General features: G+C 49.5%; 1 protein-coding gene across 1 annotated transcript in view; it reads left to right on the forward strand.

Annotated features, from left to right (window-relative positions):
* LOC142768738 (uncharacterized) overlaps positions 1-22,054 on the forward strand; it is a 62,273-nt gene extending 40,219 nt beyond the window's left edge. Inside the window, exon 5 of the mRNA XM_075870741.1 lies at positions 21,850-22,054. Within this exon, the coding sequence (XP_075726856.1) occupies positions 21,850-21,863 (14 nt within the window). The 3' untranslated portion in view covers positions 21,864-22,054. The remainder of the gene's footprint in view (positions 1-21,849) is intronic.
* Positions 22,055-22,528: the final 474 nt, after the last annotated feature.

Here is a 22,528-nt window from a genome sequence, read left to right on the forward strand (position 1 = left end):
AGATAGGGGATGCATCCCCTATCTCCATACCCAGACCCATACCCAGATTTTTCAAACAGATCCGCCACCGGGGACTGTCTGAAAAATTGCTGAAAAAGTATTTTGGCCCCTACACAGTTTTACAACGCCTGAGCGACGTTAATTACAAGGTCGTTCCTGACAACCCCTCGACAACTCGCCAGCAAAAACCAGAAATCGTGCACGTTGTGCCAATGAAGCCCTATTTGTCGGACTGATTTACACCGTACATCTACTACACCGTCCTTTGTAGGAGAGCATCGGGACGCTGCTCTCTGGAGGGGTTAAATGCCACATTGAATATTCAGTACCAAGAGAACGAAAAACACGCGCAGCGAGAAAAAAAAGACGAGGTTCTCTTCTGAACAGTTTGCCAGTGTTCTGGTACAATTAAAGTGAGTTTCCTGTATTCAACTGCTGCTGTTTCTGCATTTTGACAATATGCCAAATTTGGTATTACGCGACGTTAATGGATAACGAAGGTACGTGAGTGGTGCAAACATGATAATTGTGTGTGTGTCTGTCATGTGAGAACATGACTACATGCCACAGTCAAGGCGCCAATACATTTCGACGTGCCGCGGTGCGCTTGCGCTAGCCGGCGTTCATTTCGTTGCGTTGCGCCGGCGTTACCACGCCAGTCACGAGTCCTACCAAATACTCGCAGGCACGCGAAGCACTGCGTTGCTTTGATGCATGCGTGTTTCAAAGCAACCGGCGTCCCTTCGTCACAAAAAGGGGCAGACGCAGTGCTGTCTGGGTAACCTATCGGCGCGATATGCAGCATGTCGCATTTCCCGCCGGTTGCCTTCTGGCCGCGCCAACGGATGCTGGCGTCGGTCACGCCTGGTGTCAGACAGTAAAGTTCTTGCGTTTTGCTAACGTAGCGTCGCTGTACCCAGCGTGTGCGCGCGTCAACGCTACATTGAAGTATATTGGACTTTCCATGATGTCCTCGCGGCCATTTTGCTAGCTCCACATATACCCAATTTGGTGTTACGTGACGTCATCTGACGACGAAATATATGACTGGTGCAAACATGACAATCGCGACAAGCTCGGCTTGTAAGCACACGACAACATACCATGTTCATAGCGTGCTCGCGGCCGTTTTTCTAGCTACACATATACTAAATTTGGTATCACGTGACGTGAATATATTGCCCCTAGTACAAGTTCTGAAACTATTATTTCCACAGATGCTAGCATGCTTGTATGTGCCGCTGTTCAGAAGAGGACAAAGATGCGCATGCAGAGAAAAACAATAGTCGTGCTGCCGTTGTTCGAATCAGTTTGACGTCCTTGTGTGCCCTTATCAGCAGGTTTCAGTTCCGTTGTAACGTGACACTGGTGGAGCTGCTGGGTAATAGTCTATGCACTGTTACCACGAGGAAGATCTCGGTCCCAACAATGACGCCTTAGTAGAAACAGCCAACCTTTGACGCAGTCGGCGGCAACTAGGCCTACCACCCCAGTTCAGCCCTCTTCCGGAACGCTCCAGAACCATGGCATATGTGACAACTGCAAGCCAGACTGAACCGTCCGTGACTCCGCCAGCACCATCGCTACCAGCCTCCCGAACGCCAAAGCCCTTCCATGGGGAGCCCTACGAAGACGTTGAAGACTGGCTGGACCAATACGATCGAGTCACCGTCGCCAACGAGTGGGACGAGCACCGGAAACTGCGGTATGTCTATTTCTACCTGGAGGATTCGGCGCGTATTTGGTTCGAGAATCACGAGGCTGCCCTGACAACCTGGCCGGTGTTTTGCACTCAGCTGCGGAACACGCATGGTAGCGCTGACCGGAGAGAACAAGCCGAACGTCTCCTCAATTCTCGCAATCAACGACCCAATGAAAGCGTGGCCATGTTCGTTGAGAAGATGTCTCGTCTGTTCCGTCGAGCGGATTCTGCAATGACGGAAGACAAAAAGGTGCGCATTCTGATGCGGGGTGTCAAGGAGCAGCTGTTTGCAGGACTTGTACGAAACCCACCAGCTACCGCGGCAGAATTCCTCCGTGAAGCGACGACCATGGAGCGAATGCTGAGACAGCGATCTTCGCAGTATGAGCGGTCCGACAACCTTGCATGTCTGTCAGCACCCTTGGTAACACCCGATGTCACGAGCGTGAGAGACCTTGCTGAGCTAGTCCGTAGCATTGTACGCGACGAGCTGCAAAAGCTTCACGCAGTGCCTTCACAGCCTCAAGTGGCTGCTCTGACAGACGTCGTCCGTGAAGAGGTGCGGCAGCTGGTACGACCATTAGCACCACCTCCAACCGAAGCTCCTCTGCTGACGTATGCGGAAGCTGTACGTACTCCTGCACCGGCAGCCAGCTATTTCCCCCGACCGACTAGCCTGCAGACGCCACCGCACTTCTCGGGTGGGCCACGCTATGAAAACCAACGACTGACTTGCCTGCAGATGCCGCAGTACTTCTCGGGCCCACCACACTATGAGAATCCGCGACCCAATTTGCGTAAATCTAGCGTGTGGCGCGCTTCCGGCAATCGGCCACTATGCTACCACAGTGGTGAGCCAGGTCACCTGTACCGGGAGTGCTCGTACAGACAGATGGGCCTACCTAGATTTCGGCCAGACGCTCGTCGGCCCAGGGACGGCGAACGACCCCGCGCCATCGCAGAATACTTGGCAAGTCTACCGTCTCCGAATCTTCAGCGACGCCAATCACGCTCTCCGTCTCCTCGACGCTCTACGTCCGCGAATCAATACTCCACTTTCGCCGATGTTGTTGCGGGACGATCCGCTAGGTCCCGAAGTCCACGCCGGGGAAACTAGAATCAGCGGCCTCCGGGGGTGGGACCGCTGTTAAGCTATCGTCAAAACAGCCTCCTCCGACCCTTCCACCGACCATCGACGATTCCTTTCAGCCGACACCTCACATCGCTGATGAACCCGTTTCTGCTGACATTGCCGTTCGTGTCGACAACCATCCAGTGACTGCTCTAGTCGACACCGGCGCCGACTACTGAGTTATCAGCGCTGAACTTGTGGCTGAACTCAGGAAAGTCACGACTCCTTGGGGGCATGGACCAAACCTTCGGACAGCCGGTGGTCATCTCTTGACACCAATCGGGAGATGCACCGCAAGGCTGCAAATCTGTGAGTCGACGTTCGTTGCTTCTTTCGTTGTGCTTCCCGAATGCTCCCGGAAAGTAATCCTTGGCATGGATTTCCTTCGTGAGCATGGTGCTGTTATAAATCTTCGAGACTGCCTCGTAACGTTTGCTGACGACTATGGCCCGAAGCCTAGAGATACCAATCCGCAGAAGACTGCGCTTCGCATTGTCGACGACACCGTCACACTTCCGCCACGCACCAGTATGTTCGTTACAGTACAGGGCGACATAGACCATGACAGTAGTGGTATCGCTGAAGCCAACCTTTCGGTGCTCTTGTCTCAGCAAATTTGTGTTGCCCGCGGCATAATTCAATTTAAACGTGGGATGACTGAGTTGTTGGTCACCAATTTTAGTGGATCATACCAACATTTGGCCAAGCGAACAACTATCGCTCATTTCGAATCCATTGACGATGAAGCGTGTACGACGATAGCCTCAATTTCTGCAGCCGTTGAAAGTGACACCGCGGTAACCGATGCAGTCGATGTCAATCCGAAGCTGTCATGTGCACAGAAAGAGCAAATCCGCTGTATCCTCCGCATGTTTAGCGACTGTTTCGCGTCTACATCCAAGATAAAACAAACGCCAACCGTAAAGCACCGCATTGTCACTGACCATTCTGAGCGACCCATACGTCAACACGCCTACCGAGTATCACAAAAGGAACAAGAGGCTATACGTTCTCAAGTGAAGCAGATGCTCGAAGATGGCGTAATCCAACCCTCGAACAGTCCATGGCCGTCCCCCGTCGTACTGGTAAAAAAGAAGGACGGCACTCTCCGATTTTGCGTAGATTACCGCAAACTCAACAAAGTCACAAAGAAAGACGTTTATCCGCTTCCGCGCATCGACGACTCACTAGACCGCCTCCGACACGCCCGATACTTCTCCTCTATGGATTTACGCAGTGGCTACTGGCAGATCGAAGTTGATGAACGCGACCTAGAGAAAACAGCATTCATAACGCCTGATGGTCTGTACGAATTCAAGGTGCTGCCCTTCGGTCTGTGTTCTGCCCCTGCGACATTCCAGAGGATGATGGATACAGTGCTCTCCGGTCTCAAGTGGGAAGCATGCCTTGTTTACTTAGACGACGTCGTTGTCTTCTCCCAAACGTTTGAGCAGCATTTGCAGCGACTTAGATCTGTGTTTGCTGCAATTCGCACGGCAGGCCTATCACTGAAATCCGAAAAATGTCATTTTGGTTACAACGAATTAAAGTTCCTCGGTCACCTTGTTAGCCCTGATGGTATTCGGCCGGACCCAGACAAAACATTGGCTGTCGCAGATTTTCCACCACCTACCAACAAACGTGATGTGCGTCGATTTTTAGGCCTCTGCGCATACTACAGACGCTTTGTGAAAAAATTTCGCAAACATTGCCGAACCCCTCACTCGTCTGACAAAAGACGACGTTCCCTTCGTGTGGGGCCTTGAGCAAACACGCGCTTTCTCCGAACTCCAGCAGCGTCTCCAATCTGAGCCCTTACTCGGACACTACGACGAATATGCCGACACTGAACTACACACAGACGCCAGTAACATCGGCCTTGGTGCAGTCCTTGTCCAGTGGCAAGGCGGTGTCGAACGCCCTATTGCTTATGCGAGTCGGATTTTATCATCTGCGGAGGCGAATTACATAACAACTGAAAAGGAGTGCCTAGCTGTTGTCTGGGCAATAGCTAAATTCAGACCGTACCTGTATGGTCGCCCGTTCAGAGTTGTTACCGATCATCATGCGCTCTGCTGGTTGGCGAACCTTAAAGACCCTTTCGGACGTCTGGCCAGGTGGAGCTTACGCCTTCAGGAGTTCGATTTGACAGTCGTGTACAAGTCTGGCCGGAAGCATACTGACTTGGACTGCCTTTCCCGAGCTCCTCTTAAGACAGTGTCAGGTGATCACGATCTCGACGGCCGTTTTCTCTGCGCCGTTAGTGTATCCGACTTGGCCGAACAGCAGAAGAACGATTCCGAGCTTCGACAATTCATCGAATATCTCGAAGGCCGTACGCCGCATCCACCACCAGCATTCGCCCGCTCGTCATCATCGTTCTGCATCCGCAGAAATATCCTCTATAAAAGAAACTTCGACCCTTACGCGACTGAGTACCTGCTCGTTGTCCCGCCAGCGTTACGAGCCGATGTCTTGTCCGCCTGTCACGATGAGCCTTCCTCAGGCCACTTGGGATACACACGTACCTGGGCCCGGATTCGCCAACACTACTACTGGCCTAAGCTCAGTCGAGACGTGAAGCATTACGTGAAGACGTGTCACGAGTGCCAGCGCCGTAAAGAACCACATCAGCGCCCAGCCGGCTTTTTGAAGCCCATCGCTCCTCCGACACAACCGTTCCAACAAATAGGCATGGTTCTACTCGGACCTTTTCCCAAGTCTCGTGACGGCAACCGCTGGATTGTAGTCGCTACTGATTACATGACGCGCTACTGCGAAACGAAGGCATTACAACGTGGCACCTCCATTGAGACTGCCCACTTTTTTATGAAAAACATCGTCCTCCGACATGGAGCACCAGCAGTTGTCATAACTGATCGTGGCACAGCTTTTACCGCCCGGATGATACAAGACGTCATGCAGCTTAGCGGCACAGTACATCGAAAAACTACTGCATACCACCCACAAAGCAACGGCCTTACAGAGCGACTAAACAAGACGATCGCCGACATGCTATCCATGTACGTTGACCAAGACCACAAAAACTGGGATGACATCCTCCCTTATGTCACGTTCGCTTACAACACCGCTGTGCAAGAAACAACTGGATTCACACCATTCCGGTTGCTTCATGGCAGGGAGGTCACTACAATGCTGGATGCCATGCTTCTACCAGACAGACACCAGATTAGTGTCAAGACGAACGAATTTATCAGACTGGCAGACGCGGCTCGTAAGCTTGCAGTCGAACGAATCCATAAGCAACAATGCATCGACTCGCTGTGGTACAACGCTCGTCGTCGCGATGTCTCTTACCAACCCGGAGAACGAGTATGGCTGTGGACTCCCAATCGACAACGGGGCCGGTCGGAAAAGTTGTTATGCCGCTATTTTGGTCCCTATAGAGTTCTCCGTCGTCTCAGCGAAGTGAACTACGAGGTTCTTGACGAGGACATGGCTCGTCAATCCCGCCGTTTACAACAGCCACACGTCGTCCATGTTTCGAGGATGAAACCATTTTACCAACGCTGACTATTCGTCACACTCCCTTGAGTAGACTTACAGTGATTGTGAACACCCCCTTGTGTACTGCTTATCGTGTGTGTTTTTATCTGGCAATAATGTTATGACATCGGGACGATGTCCTTTGGGAAGGGGGGTAATGCCACTAGTACAAGTTCTGAAACTATTATTTCCACAGATGCTAGCATGCTTGTATGTGCCGCTGTTCAGAAGAGGACAAAGATGCGCGTGCAGAGAAAAACAATAGTCGTGCTGCCGTTGTTCGAATCAGTTTGACGTCCTTGTGTGTCCTTATCAGAAGGTTACAGTTACGTTGTAACGTGACAATATAACGAGGGTAAACGACACATTCAAACATAATAATCATGACACGAAAGTCATACACGGCATCATTTACCTCCACCTCGTTGCATAGTGCTGATTTCAAAGTGACATATTACCTTTTGTCATTTTTGCTTCGCGTATTATGGATTCCCACTGTATGTGGGATCTGCCTTTTTTTCCTCATTTACCGTGTTCTTTCAAATATTGGCACGCGTTTTCGTCTCTAAAGCAGCAGAACAGGTGCACCTGAACCGATGTACACTGCCTTGTGCATATTAGTGGGCGAAGATGTTTTTCAATCAAATGCACGAGTGAATCTTTCCTGTTTACACGACAGGGGGCGCTCACTTTTCCGCAATGGAAAACCGTCCTATAACAGTGACATCAGTGGTCTACAGGCCGGCGATGCAGAGTGTAAAGGAAAGACGGCAGGCATGAATAGAGGATGAGGGCGTGCGGGAGAACTGCAAAATGGGTTTCGGAAACACAGGAGGTTGGAAGACAATCTGTTCTCATGGACGCAGTGCATCGAAATTGCAGAAAAGAAACACAGGCCCCTGTGGCTAGCATTTGGATATCAAGGGAGCGTACGAAAACAGGGTTCAAGAGGAATTGTAGGGAATACTGGAAACACTAGGCGTGGAAGATATAGTCGCTAATCTTTTAAAGGATATCTATGAAGGTAACAAGGTAATTATAAAGTGGAAAAAACAGGTATCCAAGCCTGCAGATGTAAAACGAGGGCCTAGACAGGGGTGTCCCCTGTCACCCTTATTATTCGTGATGTACCTGCAAAGATTAGAGGCCAAATTAGGGGGAAGTGGAGTGGGCTTCAACCTCTCTTTCGTCAAAAAAGGAAAACTCATTAAACAGGCACTACCAGCATTGATGTATGCAGATGATATAGTGCTAATCGCCGACAACAAGCAATATTTGTAGAGATTCGTGGACATGTGCGGTATTGTGGGAGATAGGTTAGATTTCAGATTCAGTAAGGAAAAATCAGCAATAATGATTTTTAATGACAATGAAGGTAGTGAGCTTAGAACACAGGAGGTCACGCTAGAGATAACAGATAAATACAATTATCTGGGCGTATAGATAAGCAAAGGGGCCGAGTACCTAAGGGAACACAAAATTTACGTGTCGACTAAAGGTAACAGGAATGCGGCGGTAATGAAAAACAGGGCACTGTGGAATTACAACAGGTATGATTTTGTGAGAGAAATATGGAAAGGGGTCATGGTTCCTGGTCGGACGTTCGGCAATGCGGTCTTGTGCATGAGATCAGAAATTGAAGCAAGATTAGAAATTAAGCAAAGTGGAATAGGTAGGCTTGCCTTAGGAGCTCACGGGAATACACCAAAACAGGGAGTAGAATGTGATATGGTATGGACATCATTTGAGGGCAGGGAAACTAGCAGCACGACAAAATTTGAGAAGCGATTGAGAGAAATGGGGGAGGAGCGTTGGGCTAGGAAGGTATTCAGCTACTTGTACATGAAGAATGTCGATACAAAATGGCGGAAGCGAACCAGAAAATTGACTGGTGAATACTTCGAAAACAGCAAGGGGCCAAGCCAAAAAAATTATCGATTAAGAAGAAGGTGAAGGAAGCTGAGAACGATATGTGGAGAATTGGCATGATTCAGCAGTCCGCACTAGAGCTCTATCAAACTTTTAAGCAGGAAATTGCCAAGGAACGGATCTATAATAATACTCGGGGTAGTTCTCTACTGTTTGAGGCCAGGACGGGAGTATTGCGAACCAAGACATATCGGGCCAAATACGAAGGGGTAGACACGGTATGCAGTGCATGTGAACAGGAAGAAGAAACTGCCGAACACTTGATAATGTTCTGTAGAGGGCTTCACCCTATAGTTCAGGATGATGGCGCAGAGTTTTTCAAAGCACTGGGGTTTAGGGACAGTGAGGGCAAAATAGACTTTAAGCGGGTAGAATTAACTAGAAGGAGGTTATGTGATTGGTTGCTAAAGTCAAGGCACGAGTGAAAATTTAACCCTTCACTGCAAAGTACGAATCCTCAACCTCACTATTTAAGGGAGAAAAAATAAATCTAGTTTTTGGTTCATTAAGTATTACGACTTGGTGGCGCTAGACACTGCCCGATCTAAAAGGTACAGCCATAGCGATCCATCCATCCATCCATGGTGTATTGGGCATGCGTATATATTGAAATACAGCGGTTCAGATGACGCTTTATTCAAGCAACAGCAAGATGGCGCCGATGATAAAGAGGAACGGGGCGATGACTGATGATGGTTATTGACAGATGAGGAAGATGACGTCCAATGAATTTTTACACTAACTTCCCCCGTCGACGGAAGCGGCCAGCCTGGCCGCGAATTACGCTTGGGAACGCATACGATAGGGCTTGAGACGCGAAACGTGCACAATCTCTGTCCCGCGGCCGCGTTGGTCAGTGGAGACATGAACAGGTGTGACAAGGTGTCACACACAGGTCCCGTTAAATAGGGAGGCGATCGCCGGGCTAATTCCAAGGGCTGAAGTATTGGCCCCCCGAACCGCACCACGAAAGCGTGGACAATTTAGAAGTGGTCCTTTTTGGTGCGCCAGCAGACGCCGGCTGTGGCCCAAAGAACAGGTCAGAGCCGAGAGTTGATAAACAAAACAAATATTATATTCTCAAAAATGGCGGATCGAAAACAACACACAAGAATGCACACTCCACAATAGTTACATACAATACGTCACCAATCAAACAACGTACTACACAGTACAATCAGCCACACTCAAAACAACGTACACAGACAACGATACGCACTACAATGCAGTCGCATGCATTGAACAACCAAGACACTTAAAGACTAAAGAGATAGAAAACCTATCCAGTCCAAAGTTCTTGGGACAAAAGTCTGAATGATACTCTTCCGAGAATCACTCACTCAAAGTCCAGCGTTGTTGTCGTTCCGCACCCTCGAATTTCCTCTTCCAGGAAACCTCGCCGAAGTTTCTCTTCCGGGAAACCTTGCGTCTTCGATTGGCCACTCTCCAAGCTTCAAACTTCTTCGCCGGAAACACGTCGGCTTCACACACGCAGCTGTTGCCACGCGTCTTCGCTCGATAGCGGTAAACACACACACTCTTGTTTGTAGCTCGAGTCGTCACCCCTCAGGTGGAAATCATCTTCTTCTCCCGCTTTGTCTTTACGGACAAAACCTTCGCCGACTACACGGCGGTATACCCTACGCACTCTGGCGCTAACTTCCGTCTCCTCCTGCTTTCTCGTCTCCGCTGCTCGGTTAAATACCTTCCGCACGAAATTCCAGAAGGTTCTCGTCATTTCGTCGGCGCGATACGCAGCGAAGGCTGGGGAGAGGCGCGAGACTGTACGGGGGCCGTCCCCGACAGATGAGTCAGCCTGGCATACACGCCCCTTTTCTTCTGGAAATTTCGAGTGCTTGCCCGGCCGCCGAGGTGGGGTGAGGAGGTTCGTCGGCGAAGTCACGCTTCTGCGGGGAGAGCGCGCGCCCGGGGAGCCTTGGATGTTTGTTTTCTTTTTTTCTTTTGACCTCGCGGCGTCTCTTTCGCGCGTTATCGCAAGAATTTGGCGGCGCGCCCATTTTTAGCGCTCGTTCTGTGACACTGCCCCCCACTTTAAGAATATTATCCCATAATATTCAAATCCACACAAACGAGCGCGAACAGTCACCACACACTCTGAAAGACTGTAACACAATCCGTCGCTTATGACACTTCACATTCACAATATATCACTCAATACAATTGGACATTACATTCAATCTCACACACATGAAATATAACCGCAGGTACATGAGTACAACGCTTCATCACACATTCCAAACAATACAGACGTACAAGGTTCTGTCTTTACAACAATTATACAACACTATTCATCACATCACAGCACAGACACTTCGACACTTGTGACACAGGATAACACCACATTAACACAACATATGGCACTCAGCACTGCCAAACACATTCTAATTCGACTTCAGCACTTATCCTGTGTACTTTGAGCGGCGCTTGCGCCCTTTCTTGCGGTGCTCGTTCGATCTCTTCTTGTGTTTCCACGTTCTTTTTCGGCGAGCCCTTTCCAACGACGATATCTGAGGCGGCGTCTCAGCCATCGTTGTCACTTCCGACACCGTTAACGGGTCATAACGTTCAACGGGTCCTGTCTGTTTATTTACCAGCTTGTTCATGTCATGGCATTGGGCCTGGCTGGCCGGCTCCATCACCTTTACACTGTCGGTCAGTTGGGGTCGTGCCGACGTACGTCCAGCTGCCCAGCACGTCAACTCATTCAAAACGATCATCTTCTCATTCGCTGTCTCTTGCGCCGCGGCTTCACCTTGGGCTCTAGTGAGATCCGTCACGAGATGCTCCTCCACTGTATCTCGCGGCCGCTGGGTTGGCGAGGGCTCTATCTTAGGGTCTTCTCCCAAACATTCCGGATCATTCGGTCCTCGCGCCCCGTCGATGTTTCCGATGACAAGGTCATACAGGGGGGTTGTCATACATAGAGCCGTAACCTTCCCGCTGAAGTATGGGGTTTCAACCTCAATCTCTGCTTCGGGAAGCATCCGAACTGTACGGTCAAATAAGCAAACCGGTTTCATTTTGCTGTTAACTCACTTTCCCGTACCAAGTTTCTCCACACGATAACAGTGGAGCTGCCGGTATCTCTTAACACCGTAATCTTTTTGCCCGCAACTTTTCCAGGCAGCGTTGGCATTCCTTTCGTAACACCGGTTCGCTGTTTTGACATTACAGACCCCACAATAGGAATTTTCTCCCCATTCTTCAACTCTACGAATCCATCGGTGACGGCATTATTATCAGATTTCGGTGCCGCTTGCACACAGGATACCTGGTGAGTTTGACTCACTCCGTTTCGACATGCATCTGCTTTGTGCCCAGTCTGACCACACTTAAAACATTTTACTGCCGTAGGGTTCGTAAAGATCGTTCGACAGTTTTTCGCGCGATGACCCACTTGGTTGCACAGAAAACATCGCGGAATGCTCTGTGGTGCACGCTTCTTTTCTTCGGGAGCCAATTTCTTCGAATCATCGGGACAATCCTTCTTGACCTTGGCCAAATTAGTTCCACCTTGCGCTTCCAAGAATTGATCAGCCAATTCAAGCATTCCTTCAAGTGACTCAGCCTTCCCCTCTTTCAAGAACAGTGACAAGCTTGGGTGGCAACTAGTAAGAAATTGTTTTCTAATTAGGAGCTCTCTAAGCTCATCGTACTCCTGCGCTGTCGCTGAAAGTTCAATCCATCTGTAAAAATAATGGCTAAGCCGGGTGGCATACTGCGTAGCCGTCTCACCATCAGCTGGCTTTCCTGTCCGAAATCTGTCCCGGAATCCTTCCACGGTAAATCTAAATCGCTTCAGCAAAGCAGCTTTCACCTTTGCATAGTTGGCTGCATCGGTCGGCGTCAGCCTACCGTACACACTGAGCGCTTCACCACTCAAGCAGGTACTTAAAGCAGTTGCCCATTGATGTTCCGGCCAATTCTGGCTCTTCGAAATCGTCTCGAATCGGTGAAGGTACGCGTCAAGGTCGTCCTTCCTTTCATCAAACGCCACGAGCAGCTTGCCTGGGTTCAAGCGGAAGCCATGATCTTCCCGTTCGCTGCTTTCAACTCTAGATTGAACGGGAGTTTCACTTCGCTGTTGCAACCGGAGCCGCTCGAGTTCCATCTCGTGCTGCCGCTGCCGTTCCCTTTACTCTCTTTCTTCTTTCAGCTGTCGCTCCTTTGCCTCTTTTTCTTCTCTCGCCCTCTCAGCGGCCAGCTTTTCTCTCTCCAGCTCCAACTTCAACTGCTGCTCTCTTTCTTCTTTCAGCTGTCGCTCCTTTGCCTCTCTTTCTTCTCTCGCCCTTTCGGCTTCCAACTTCCCTTTCTCCAACTCCAACTTCAATTTTTGCTCTCTTTCTTCCTTCGCCCTTTCAGTGGCCAGCCTTTCTCTCTCCAACTCAGCTGCTTTTTCTTCCTTGGCCCTTTCAGCTGCCAACCTCTCTCGTTCCAACTCAGCTTCTTTTTCCGCTTTGGCTCTTTCGACCGCCAACCTTTCTTTTTCCAGCTCAGCTGCCTTTTCTTCTTTGGCCCTCTCTTTTTCTTCTTTTTTCTTCTGGGTGACCCACTTCCGTAGTTCGACGCCAGAAAGACCCATCTTCTCACCAAGATCAATTAACTTTTCGAGATCCATTGTATCTCACAAATAAGACCTTGCCGCGTGCAAAAAGTATGTGCCTAAATCAGTCTATCGGAACACTCTCCTGCACTCGTTAACGAGAACACTGAGCAACACACAAAATCGTTCCAATAGCACTATCAACAACTCGAGGCTCTTTCTCACTACTTTGGACACACTGTGCACCAAAAGGTCCTGTTTCGCGGACGCCAGATTAATTGTCACACACAGGTCCCGTTAAATAGGGAGGTGATCGCCGGGCTAATTCCAAGGGCTGAAGTATTGGCCCCCCGAACCGCACCACGAAAGCGTGGACAATTTAGAAGTGGTCCTTTTTGGCGCGCCAGCAGACGCCGGCTGTGGCCCAAAGAACAAGTCAGAGCCGAGAGTTGATGAAAAAAACAAATATCATATTCTCAAAAATGGCAGATCGAAAACAACACACAAGAATGCACACTCCACAATAGTTACATACAATGCGTCACCAATCAAACAACCTACTACACAGTACAATCAGCCACACTCAAAACAACGGACACAGACAACGATACGCACTACAATGCAGTCGCATGCATTGAACAACCAAGACACTTAAAGACTAAAGAGATGGAAAACCTATCCAGTCCAAAGTTCTTGGGACAAAAGTCTGGATGATACTCTTCCGAGAATCACTCACTCAAAATCCAGCGTTGTTGTCGTTCCGCGCCCTCGAAGTTCCTCTTCCAGGAATCCTCGCCGAAGTTTCTCTTCCAGGAAACCTCGCGTCTTCAATTGGCCACTCTCCAAGCTTCAAACTTCTTCGCCGGAAACACGTCGGCTTCACACACGCAGCTGTTGCCACGCGTTTTCGCTCGATAGCGGTAAACACACACACTCTTGTCTGTAGTTCGAGTCGTCACCCCTCAGGTGGAAATCATCTTCTTCTCCCGCTTTGTCTTTACGGACAAAACCTTCGCCGACTACACGGCCGTATACCCTACGCACTCTGGCGCTAACTTCCGTCTCCTCCTGCTTTCTCGTCTCCGCTGCTCGGTTAAATACCTTCCGCACGAAATTCCAGAAGGTTCTCGTCATTTCGTCGGCGCGATACGCAGCGAAGGCTGGGGAGAGGCGCGAGACTGTACGGGGGCCGTCCCCGACAGTTGAGTCAGCCTGGCATACACGCCCCTTTTCTTCTGGAAATTTCGAGTGCTTGCCCGGCCGCCGAGGTGGGGTGAGGAGGTTCGTCGGCGAAGCCACGCTTCCGCGAGGAGAGCGCGCGCCCGGGGAGCCTTGGATATTCTTTTGACTTCGCGGCGTCTCTTTCGCGCGTTATCGCAAGAATTTGGCGGCGCGCCCATTTTTAGCGCTCGTTCTGTGACACAAGGTAGTTCCCTGGTGAGGTCTGTTCTACAACTTTGTAGGGGCCACGATAGTGTGACTCAAGCTTCTCGCATAAGCAAGGCGTTCGCGGAGGAGTCCACAGAAGTACATCGTCGCCAGGGCGGTAGATAACGACGTGGTGAGTGACATCGTAACGATGTTTGCGATCTTCTTGGCTAGCTTCGGTGTTTACACGGGCAAGATGACGGCATCGAGCAACACGGGACAGAAACTGGTCGCAAACGAATGGTGAAGAGTTGACGGGGCCAGAAAAGAATGAAACGTCGAGTGTTGATGTCGGTTGGCGTCCGTATACTAGGAAAAATGGAGAATAGCCTGTGGTTCGTTGAACTGACGTATTATATGCATACGTGCCAAAGGGAAGTATGGCATCCCAATTGCGATGGTCCGGTCGGATATACATGGACACCATGTCACACAGCGTGCGATGAAATCTTTCCGTTAAGCCATTGGTTTGCGGGTGATAGCTAGATGTTGTTTTGTGAACTGTTTTTGATGCTTGAGGAACTTCGCTGAGCGTGCTTGAAAGAAATGTCTTGCCCCGGTCGCTCAAAAGAACACGAGGGGCTCCGTGACGTAGGTAAATAGCATACAAGAAGAAAGTTGCTACTTCCGAAGCAGTTCCTGAAGTGATCGAGGGCGTCTCAGCGTACCGGGTCAAGTGATCAACGGCGGTGACGATCCATCTCTTGCCATCTGATGTAGTTGGGAGGGGCCCGAAGAGGTCCATTCCGACGACAGAGAACGGCTCTGATGGACAAGGAAGTGGTTGTGGGGTCCCGACTGGAGCAGTTGTGGGCCGCTTGTGGTGTTATCAAAGTGCGCACGAGGCAATATATTTAGCCACTGTCGTGGAAAGACCTGGCCAGAAGAATGGACTGCGGATGCGCTTGTATGTTTTGTAGTAACCCAAGTGTCCTGACGTTGGGTCGTCGTGGGAAGCGCGCAGAACTTCAGTGCGTAGTGCGCGTGGTACGACGGGAACCCATCGGTGGCCTACCGGGTGGAAATTGTATCGATATAGCACATCGTCCTCCAACTTGAATAGTCGGAGTTGTTTCCGGAGCCGGGCATTAGGGGAAGATGAAGCGCCGGTAAGCCGACCGATGATGTCAGTGCAGTAAGAATCAGCTCGCTGGTGAGAAGTAAGTACTGACGGACGGGTGGATGAAGGTAGGGAAGAAATGGTTGATATCGATGAGGCGTCCTCCGTATAGCCAATTTGACAAGGGGATGTGACGTACGCCGAAAACTTCGGCAAAGGGCATCGTGACAAAGCCTCGGCATCTTGATGTTGTCTTCCAGTCTTTTAGATGACGTCAAAGTCATAATATTGTAATCGGATAATCCAGCGGCCAAGTCGTCCCGACAAGTTTTTGATTGTGGACAACCAGCAAAGAGCATGGTGGTCTGTCACAACAGTAAAATGTCGACCAGGTAGGTACGGACGAAATTTTTGGATGGACCAGACAACAGCCAAGCACTCTTGTTCGCTCACTCTGCAGAGGTCAGAGTGCGGCTTGCATACGCGACAACTTTCTCGCGAAAGGCATGGTCGCGCTGGAGGAGTGCGGCGCCGATTCTTTGTCCACTAGCGTCAGTGTGTAATATCGTAGGTGCCCTGTCATCGAAATAACCAAGCACCGGTGGGGATGTTAGTGCCTGCTTGAGTTCTTGAAATTAGGCTTCGCATTGATCATTCCAATCGAAGGAACCGGTACTGGCAAGGAGCTTGTGGAGAGGAGCAGCAATGGTGGCAAAGTTGCGAATGGAGCGGCGAAAGTAAGATGCGAGTACAAGGAAACTGCGTAGTTCTTTGGAGCAAAAGGTCGCGGAAAGTTGAGGACTGCGGAAATTTTGTGAGGATCGGGTTGGATGCCATCTTTACTAACGAGATGTCCTCGAACTTTTATAGCTGTGTTGCCAAACTGGCACTTCTTTGTGTTTAGTTTAAGTCTAGCATTGGAGAGACATGTGAGCACTTGATCTAGGCGTTGCAGATGATCAGCAAAAGTGGAAGAAAACACGATGATATCATCGAGGTTTTCCACTTGAGGCAAGTTTTCCACTTGAGGCCACGAAGAACAGTGTCGATCATCCTTTCAAATGTGGCGGGAGCATTACATAGGCCGAATGGCATTACGTTAAACTCGTAAAGACTGTCCGGCGTAGAAAAGGTGGTCTTTTCTTTGTCTGCTTTGTCCATTGGTAGTTGCTAATACCCGGACTGAAGGTCAAGGGTGGAGGAGTATTGGGCGCCTTGCAATGAGTCAAGTACATCATATATACGGAGCATCGGATCTACATCCTTTCGGGTAATCTTGTTGAGCGCGCGGTAATCAACACAAAATCATACCGATCCATCCTTCTTTTGTACCAACACAACGGGTGATGACCAAGAACTGGTAGAGGGTCGTATGATGTTTCTTTTTAGCATATCGGTCACGTTCTCCTCCATGATTTTGCGCTTGGCCAAGGAGACTCGGTAGGGCGACGGCGTACAACAGTCTGACCGCCCGTGTCGATGCGATGATGCGCAACTGTGGTCTGTCCTAGTGCCGAAGCATTGGCGTCGAAGGAGGCCTGGTGTTTCGTTAGCAAATTTAGCAACGTCTCACGTTGAGAAGCAGAAATGTCAGGATTTATCTCGGGAGCAAAGGAGGAGGAAGTGAGAGACTGGGCCTGTTGTGGCTGAGCTGTCAAGGCGTCAAGAAAGACCAAAGATACCGGTTGGGTATCCACATAACATGACACTGCAGAATCTTGAGGTAGGAGGACAGGCTCTGGGGTAGTGTTCAGGCCAAGGATTATCGCAGCACTGTCTTTGAACCGCACCAGGCTGGAGAGGACTACAATGCCGCGAGCTAGACAGCTGCTGGAAGGGGTGATAAGGACGTCACCATTGGCAATATTCGGAGAAGTGATGGTGATGAGTTGCTCCTGACCCGGGAGCAGTATGGATTCGGAAGTTGTGAAGATACGCAATGGTTTTTCGTCGACGCGTTCGCTGCAGTGATTGGTCTCGGTCATTTCGACTACATGTTGACGGCAAAAAATTAATGCAGATGCCGATGAGAGAAAGTGCCAACCTAAATAGTTCATGAGCACATGAACTTAAGACAGCGAAGGTGATGTGATGACGAATACCATCAATGAAGATAGGTGCTGTACATTGGGTCGATGGTCTAATTATTGCTCCATTGTTCCCAATCAAAGAAGATCTAAGGTAGGGTGTCTTCACTTTCCGCAATCGAGAACACAAGTCGGCACGCATAACTGAAATAAATGCTCCCGTGTCCACCAAAGCCAACACCCACAAACCTTGCATAGTTACCAATAACATGTTTGATGGTCGTTTGGGAGGACTTGGGTCATTTCGCCGCGATGCAGTTTTCCCGCCAAAAACTGCACTGTTTAGTGTTCCGATCGCTAGGCAGCCAGTTGAGAGACAGGCCGAAGTGGTGAAACAGAGCGTCCGAGTGGCGAAGGGGAGCGTGGTCGGGATGCACGTGTATTGTTGGTCGTGTTGGAAATCCGCACAGGAGACGGTGATCAGTGGTTGGAACGACTGTCGGCATAACGGTAGTGACCTCGAACAGATGTGTCGTCTCGTTCAAAAGCGGCACAACCACGACGTTCATCTTGCTGCCGATGTCAACAGACCCGGGAAATGTGTCCTCGAATGCCACAGTAGTAGCAAATGGGCCGTGGGGACCACCAGGAAGAATGGTAGGTTGGGTTCGGTGGACGGGCGACTAGAGGTGCGAGATGTTCATGATGAGGCACAGGTGGTGGTACTTGAGACGGCGAGGGTTGCACTGAAGTGATCTGTGCATACGAAGCGGGTTGGGGGCATGGTGGAGCACGGTGGGTGCTTTGAAACGCTGACATTTCTTCCCTAATAATGCCACGCAGATCGCTAGAGGCGGGTTGAGCAGGAACGTTGTTAGAAGGAGGTAAACTGTAGGCTTGCAATTCCTCACGAATTATGGCTCTAATGATGGATCGGAGCTCCATACTGTTTGCCAGAGGGTTCTCAGAGAAGTCGGGTCGCAGGTGGATCGACTACAAGGTATCAAGACGCTGGCATACAGAGAGGACGTCGGAAACCGTCGAAGGGTTGTGCGCGACGAGGGTGTTGAAAGCGGTAGGTCCGATACCCTTCAGAAGGTGCCGGACACGATCATCTTCTGGCATGGTGTCGTCGATACAGCAGCAAAGTGCAAGCACATCCTCAATATAGGAAGTGTAGGACTCACCTCAATGTTGAACGCAATCGGCCAGTTTCTTGCAAGCAACCTCTGAACAGACGATAGGTGTGCCGAAAATGCGTCGGAGCTGGTCTTTGAAGGAAGACCAATCGCGGAAGTCGCTCTCATGATTCAGGAACCACGTCTTGGCAGCCTGAAAGACGTAAAACTGGACGCATGCTGATTTCAATGTCTCGTTCCAGTTGTTGTAGACACCTACACTGTCATAGTTGTCGAGCCAGTCTTCGACATCTTCGCCAGGCAGACCGGAGATGATTGGAGGCTCCCGAGGGGGGTTGTTGACCGGGCTAGGGCTGGCGGCTGGTGGTTGTGCCGGCAGGTGGTTCGGTTGGGCTTGCTCTTGTGCCATGGTGCTCTGCTGGCGTAAGCGACGTCCCGAACGAAGCTCCAGGAGCTGGCTTTGGATGAAGAGAGGTCGAAAAGATTGGGAAGCACCTTCCACCACTTGAAATGCAACGGTTCAGCTGACGCTTTATTCAAGCAACAGCAAGATGGCGCCGATGATGAAGAGGAACGGGGCGAAAACTGATGATGGTTATTGACAGATGAGGAAGATGACGTCCGCTGAATTCTTACAATATATATACATGCGCGCATAAGAGCGCACGCGTGATGATATATCAAGTACTAATGAAACCCCCTTACCCCGCCAAAAGTCACAGCATGTCCACGGAGTGAATGGTGATGGCGGGGCGAAGCTCCGGAGTTTCATCGGTAAACCGTGTATCCTCCGTACGATTTGCCCTGTAGATCTGCATGTGAAGACGTGACAAACGCGGTATATACACAACGCAATGTTTTATTGTGCGTATATGGTAGTGAAGCGTGGCTTCCGTTCTCCCGTCATTATAACTGCTTCGTGGTTACGAACCTTGCAGCTGTGGCCAAAACTGCGATCTAAAACGAACCGCTGCTTACAGCGCGCATCGGCGGCACCGACCTCGGGTAGCGATCGCTTCAGGCGCTTGGCTGCAGCATCCCGCGCCCGCGCCGCTTGCATACGCTTCTCCCTCAATGACAGCACGCATCGGAGCAAGCGCCGGGGCGTTGGAGTGAGGGGCTCCGATGAAACGAGAGCGACACGATGAGGAGCACAAATGCGCCATCTAGTGGTCTCCTATCACATTAGCGCACACATCTCCAACGCAAAGTGTTGGAGTGCAACACAAAGTTAATTGCAGACTCTAGAGAAAAAGCTGCCCTAGGGCCATGCATTAAAACCTATAACAACCTAGATGCCTCCATGATGGAATGATATTCGGCTTTCGGGTCATATACACTCGCACCTACCACTGCATGCTTCAATGACCCTTATAATTTTTTACTGTTTGCTAGATCTCTGTTGCATCACATTAAGAGACGGACACATAACTTCGAGTTATTGGTTCATTGCAACAAAAAAACACGGACGACGAAGCGCAAGCAAGTCGGAGGAATCGGCTGTGCACGCCCGCCGCACTGCCCTGCTCCCAAAAGTTGATACGGTACAAGAATGGTGGCGCCATCTAGTGAACAAATCTGAAAATGTTGTTTTTTTTGTGTGTGCTTGTGCAACAAATTTTATACATTACTGCTGTATCTTGTGTAAAAGTAGTCGATATAAACATCACACAACTTCAGTTTGACTATAATACATGTAACATAAATGTTTACGATTTATACTGCGAGAATATATGTCTTTTATTGATGTATTTAGCGCTATTTTGAAGTATTGTAATGGCAACAATGGCAACGTTCCAAGATGTCAACTATTTGGTGCTTAAAGCTTTACCGGCCCAGCTATGCGTCTAGAGTCTGTATATTAACTCTATAGAGTGGAACGTGCGCCCCAGTGCGATCTATTGAGCAAATTAAGTACTAGTGAAGCGAGCGCCACAACGCCATCTAGTGACCACTCCGAGTACCAGCTGGTGGCTTTGACGTGACGCAGGACTCACACATCCTAAGGAGCTTCGTCCCTGATAATACTGGCTACGCCCTTGTTCATCGGGTATAACATAATTGTAAGCGAATCTATTGAAAGACCAGTGAGAACGGGAGTTTAGATTTTTCCCACGGTAACCTCACTTCAACGGGAACAAATTCCAAGCAAAAATAATACAATAGCCATGTGCTTGAGCTAATAGAAAATTTGAGGGAGGTAGCATGGCATCAATGGTTTATGCTTCAGCGCCAGACAAAGAAGAAACAGATAGAAAAAGGCGCCGACACATTGTCCCAGTAACCACCCGTTTGGCGGACGCTGACCAGGAGTTGCGGGTTCGATCGTGGACACGGCGGGTGTTTTTCGATGGAGGTGAAATGCTAGAAGTTCCCGTGCGGCGGAATGTCAGCGCGTGTAACAGAACGCCACGTAGTCCTAAATTCAACTTAGTTACACTACTGCGTACCTCGTAATCGTATTGTGTTTTTGGCCCAAACAACCTCATTCGTTATTTTTAATCACAGTCACATCTTCGGTTCGCACTGACTTGTATTTTTGATAAACTTGTGTTTAATGAAAAATGTCGCTTAATGTTTGTTTGCCTCTGGTATTCGTCGTTTTATTCTAGTGCTTGATTTTCTACTATGGTAAGGAGTGAAAATCTAATTAAGGAGATCGTTAAAAGAGCACTGAAACACTTTTTCAAGTAACCATGGAATGAATTCACTGGAAGAGCTTATTACCTCACAATTTCAACACAGCAAAAATTGTAAGAATCCTTTGAGTTCGAGCAGAGTTACAAAGATTTGTCACACGCTGCAATCGCCGTCTTTCTTCCCTCGTCCCAACGAAAGCGCTGAAAGCTAAGCAGGAAAGGAAGGCAGGGCCACAGAGAAACGTCACGCAAGCCCCATGACCTTGAGCACTTTTTTTTTCTTTGAATGCGCGGCTGGCTCAGTGTAATCGCGCGCGTACGCGTAGACAAGTAGCAGCCTCCCGCGGCGATCTCTGTAACGAGTGAGCGCACCATGTTCAAATCCGCGAATGACTGATAGATGGGCTTGCTACGTGCGATTTTTGGGGTATATTGCTTGATTTGTCAACAAAAGAGAAAGCAATCTTTAGCTGACTTTGATCATTTATTGCGAATCCCAGGCCGCGTGTTGCACTACAATATTTGGCTCAGTGTCCTCGGGAGCCTCTACTACCGATCGGCAGCAATTTCTGATCATGCTCAAAAACTGTTGCAGGCCCCTTTAAGCAACCACATGTGCTCAAATTTATATGATAGTACTTGGTAAACATTGCTGTTTCGACGCATAGCTTTCCAGGATTTACATACGTTCTCTTGTTGTTTCTTTACTTTATGCCCTGCAGCCGCCTGGATATAGGCATGCGGTGCCAATCGCAAATGCACAGCTGGAGGCCGCCACGCACCCTCCGTAACCCGCAAGCCGGATGGTCATCCACGGAGAAACGAGGGTCACTTGAGGTCGGCTAGCCACAAGGAAAGACTTGTGCAAGGAAACGGACTAATACGATCAAGCGAATGATGCAATGATAAATTCTAATAGAATCTTTTAGTTGTGTTATTTTATTAATGTGTAAACACTGTCACGGCCGCTGACTGGTATGGTATTGCGAGAAATGCTTGGAGTCCTCAAATCTACAAGGCCGTTGCAACAACGAAAAGTTAAAGGCACCAAGACTGTGTAGGCGGCACATGTGATGCCCTAGTTAATATTGTAAGGGAATTGAATCGGGTTGCGTGTACTACAGGTATATATTTAACATTTTTTTCACTTATCGTTCTTCATTGATTTGTTACCATTTTACTTCTGATCCGCTAAAGTTAAGTCAAATGTGATTAGTTTCAGATAATCGGCGTGAAAAACTCGGCTACGAAAAGACAACGAACCGTTATCGTTGAGCGTTCGCACATTGTGCATTATTTCTCAGCTCTCGCCCAAGTATCGCTCAGCATTTCCGAACTCTTATGACATCATGGATGGAGAGGGAAGAAGGTGGCGCAGTCCAGACTGGATGAGGGCAAGCG

Source organism: Rhipicephalus microplus, chromosome 8, assembly GCF_043290135.1.
Source record: "Rhipicephalus microplus isolate Deutch F79 chromosome 8, USDA_Rmic, whole genome shotgun sequence".
In the NCBI taxonomy this organism is placed as follows: domain Eukaryota; kingdom Metazoa; phylum Arthropoda; class Arachnida; order Ixodida; family Ixodidae; genus Rhipicephalus; species Rhipicephalus microplus.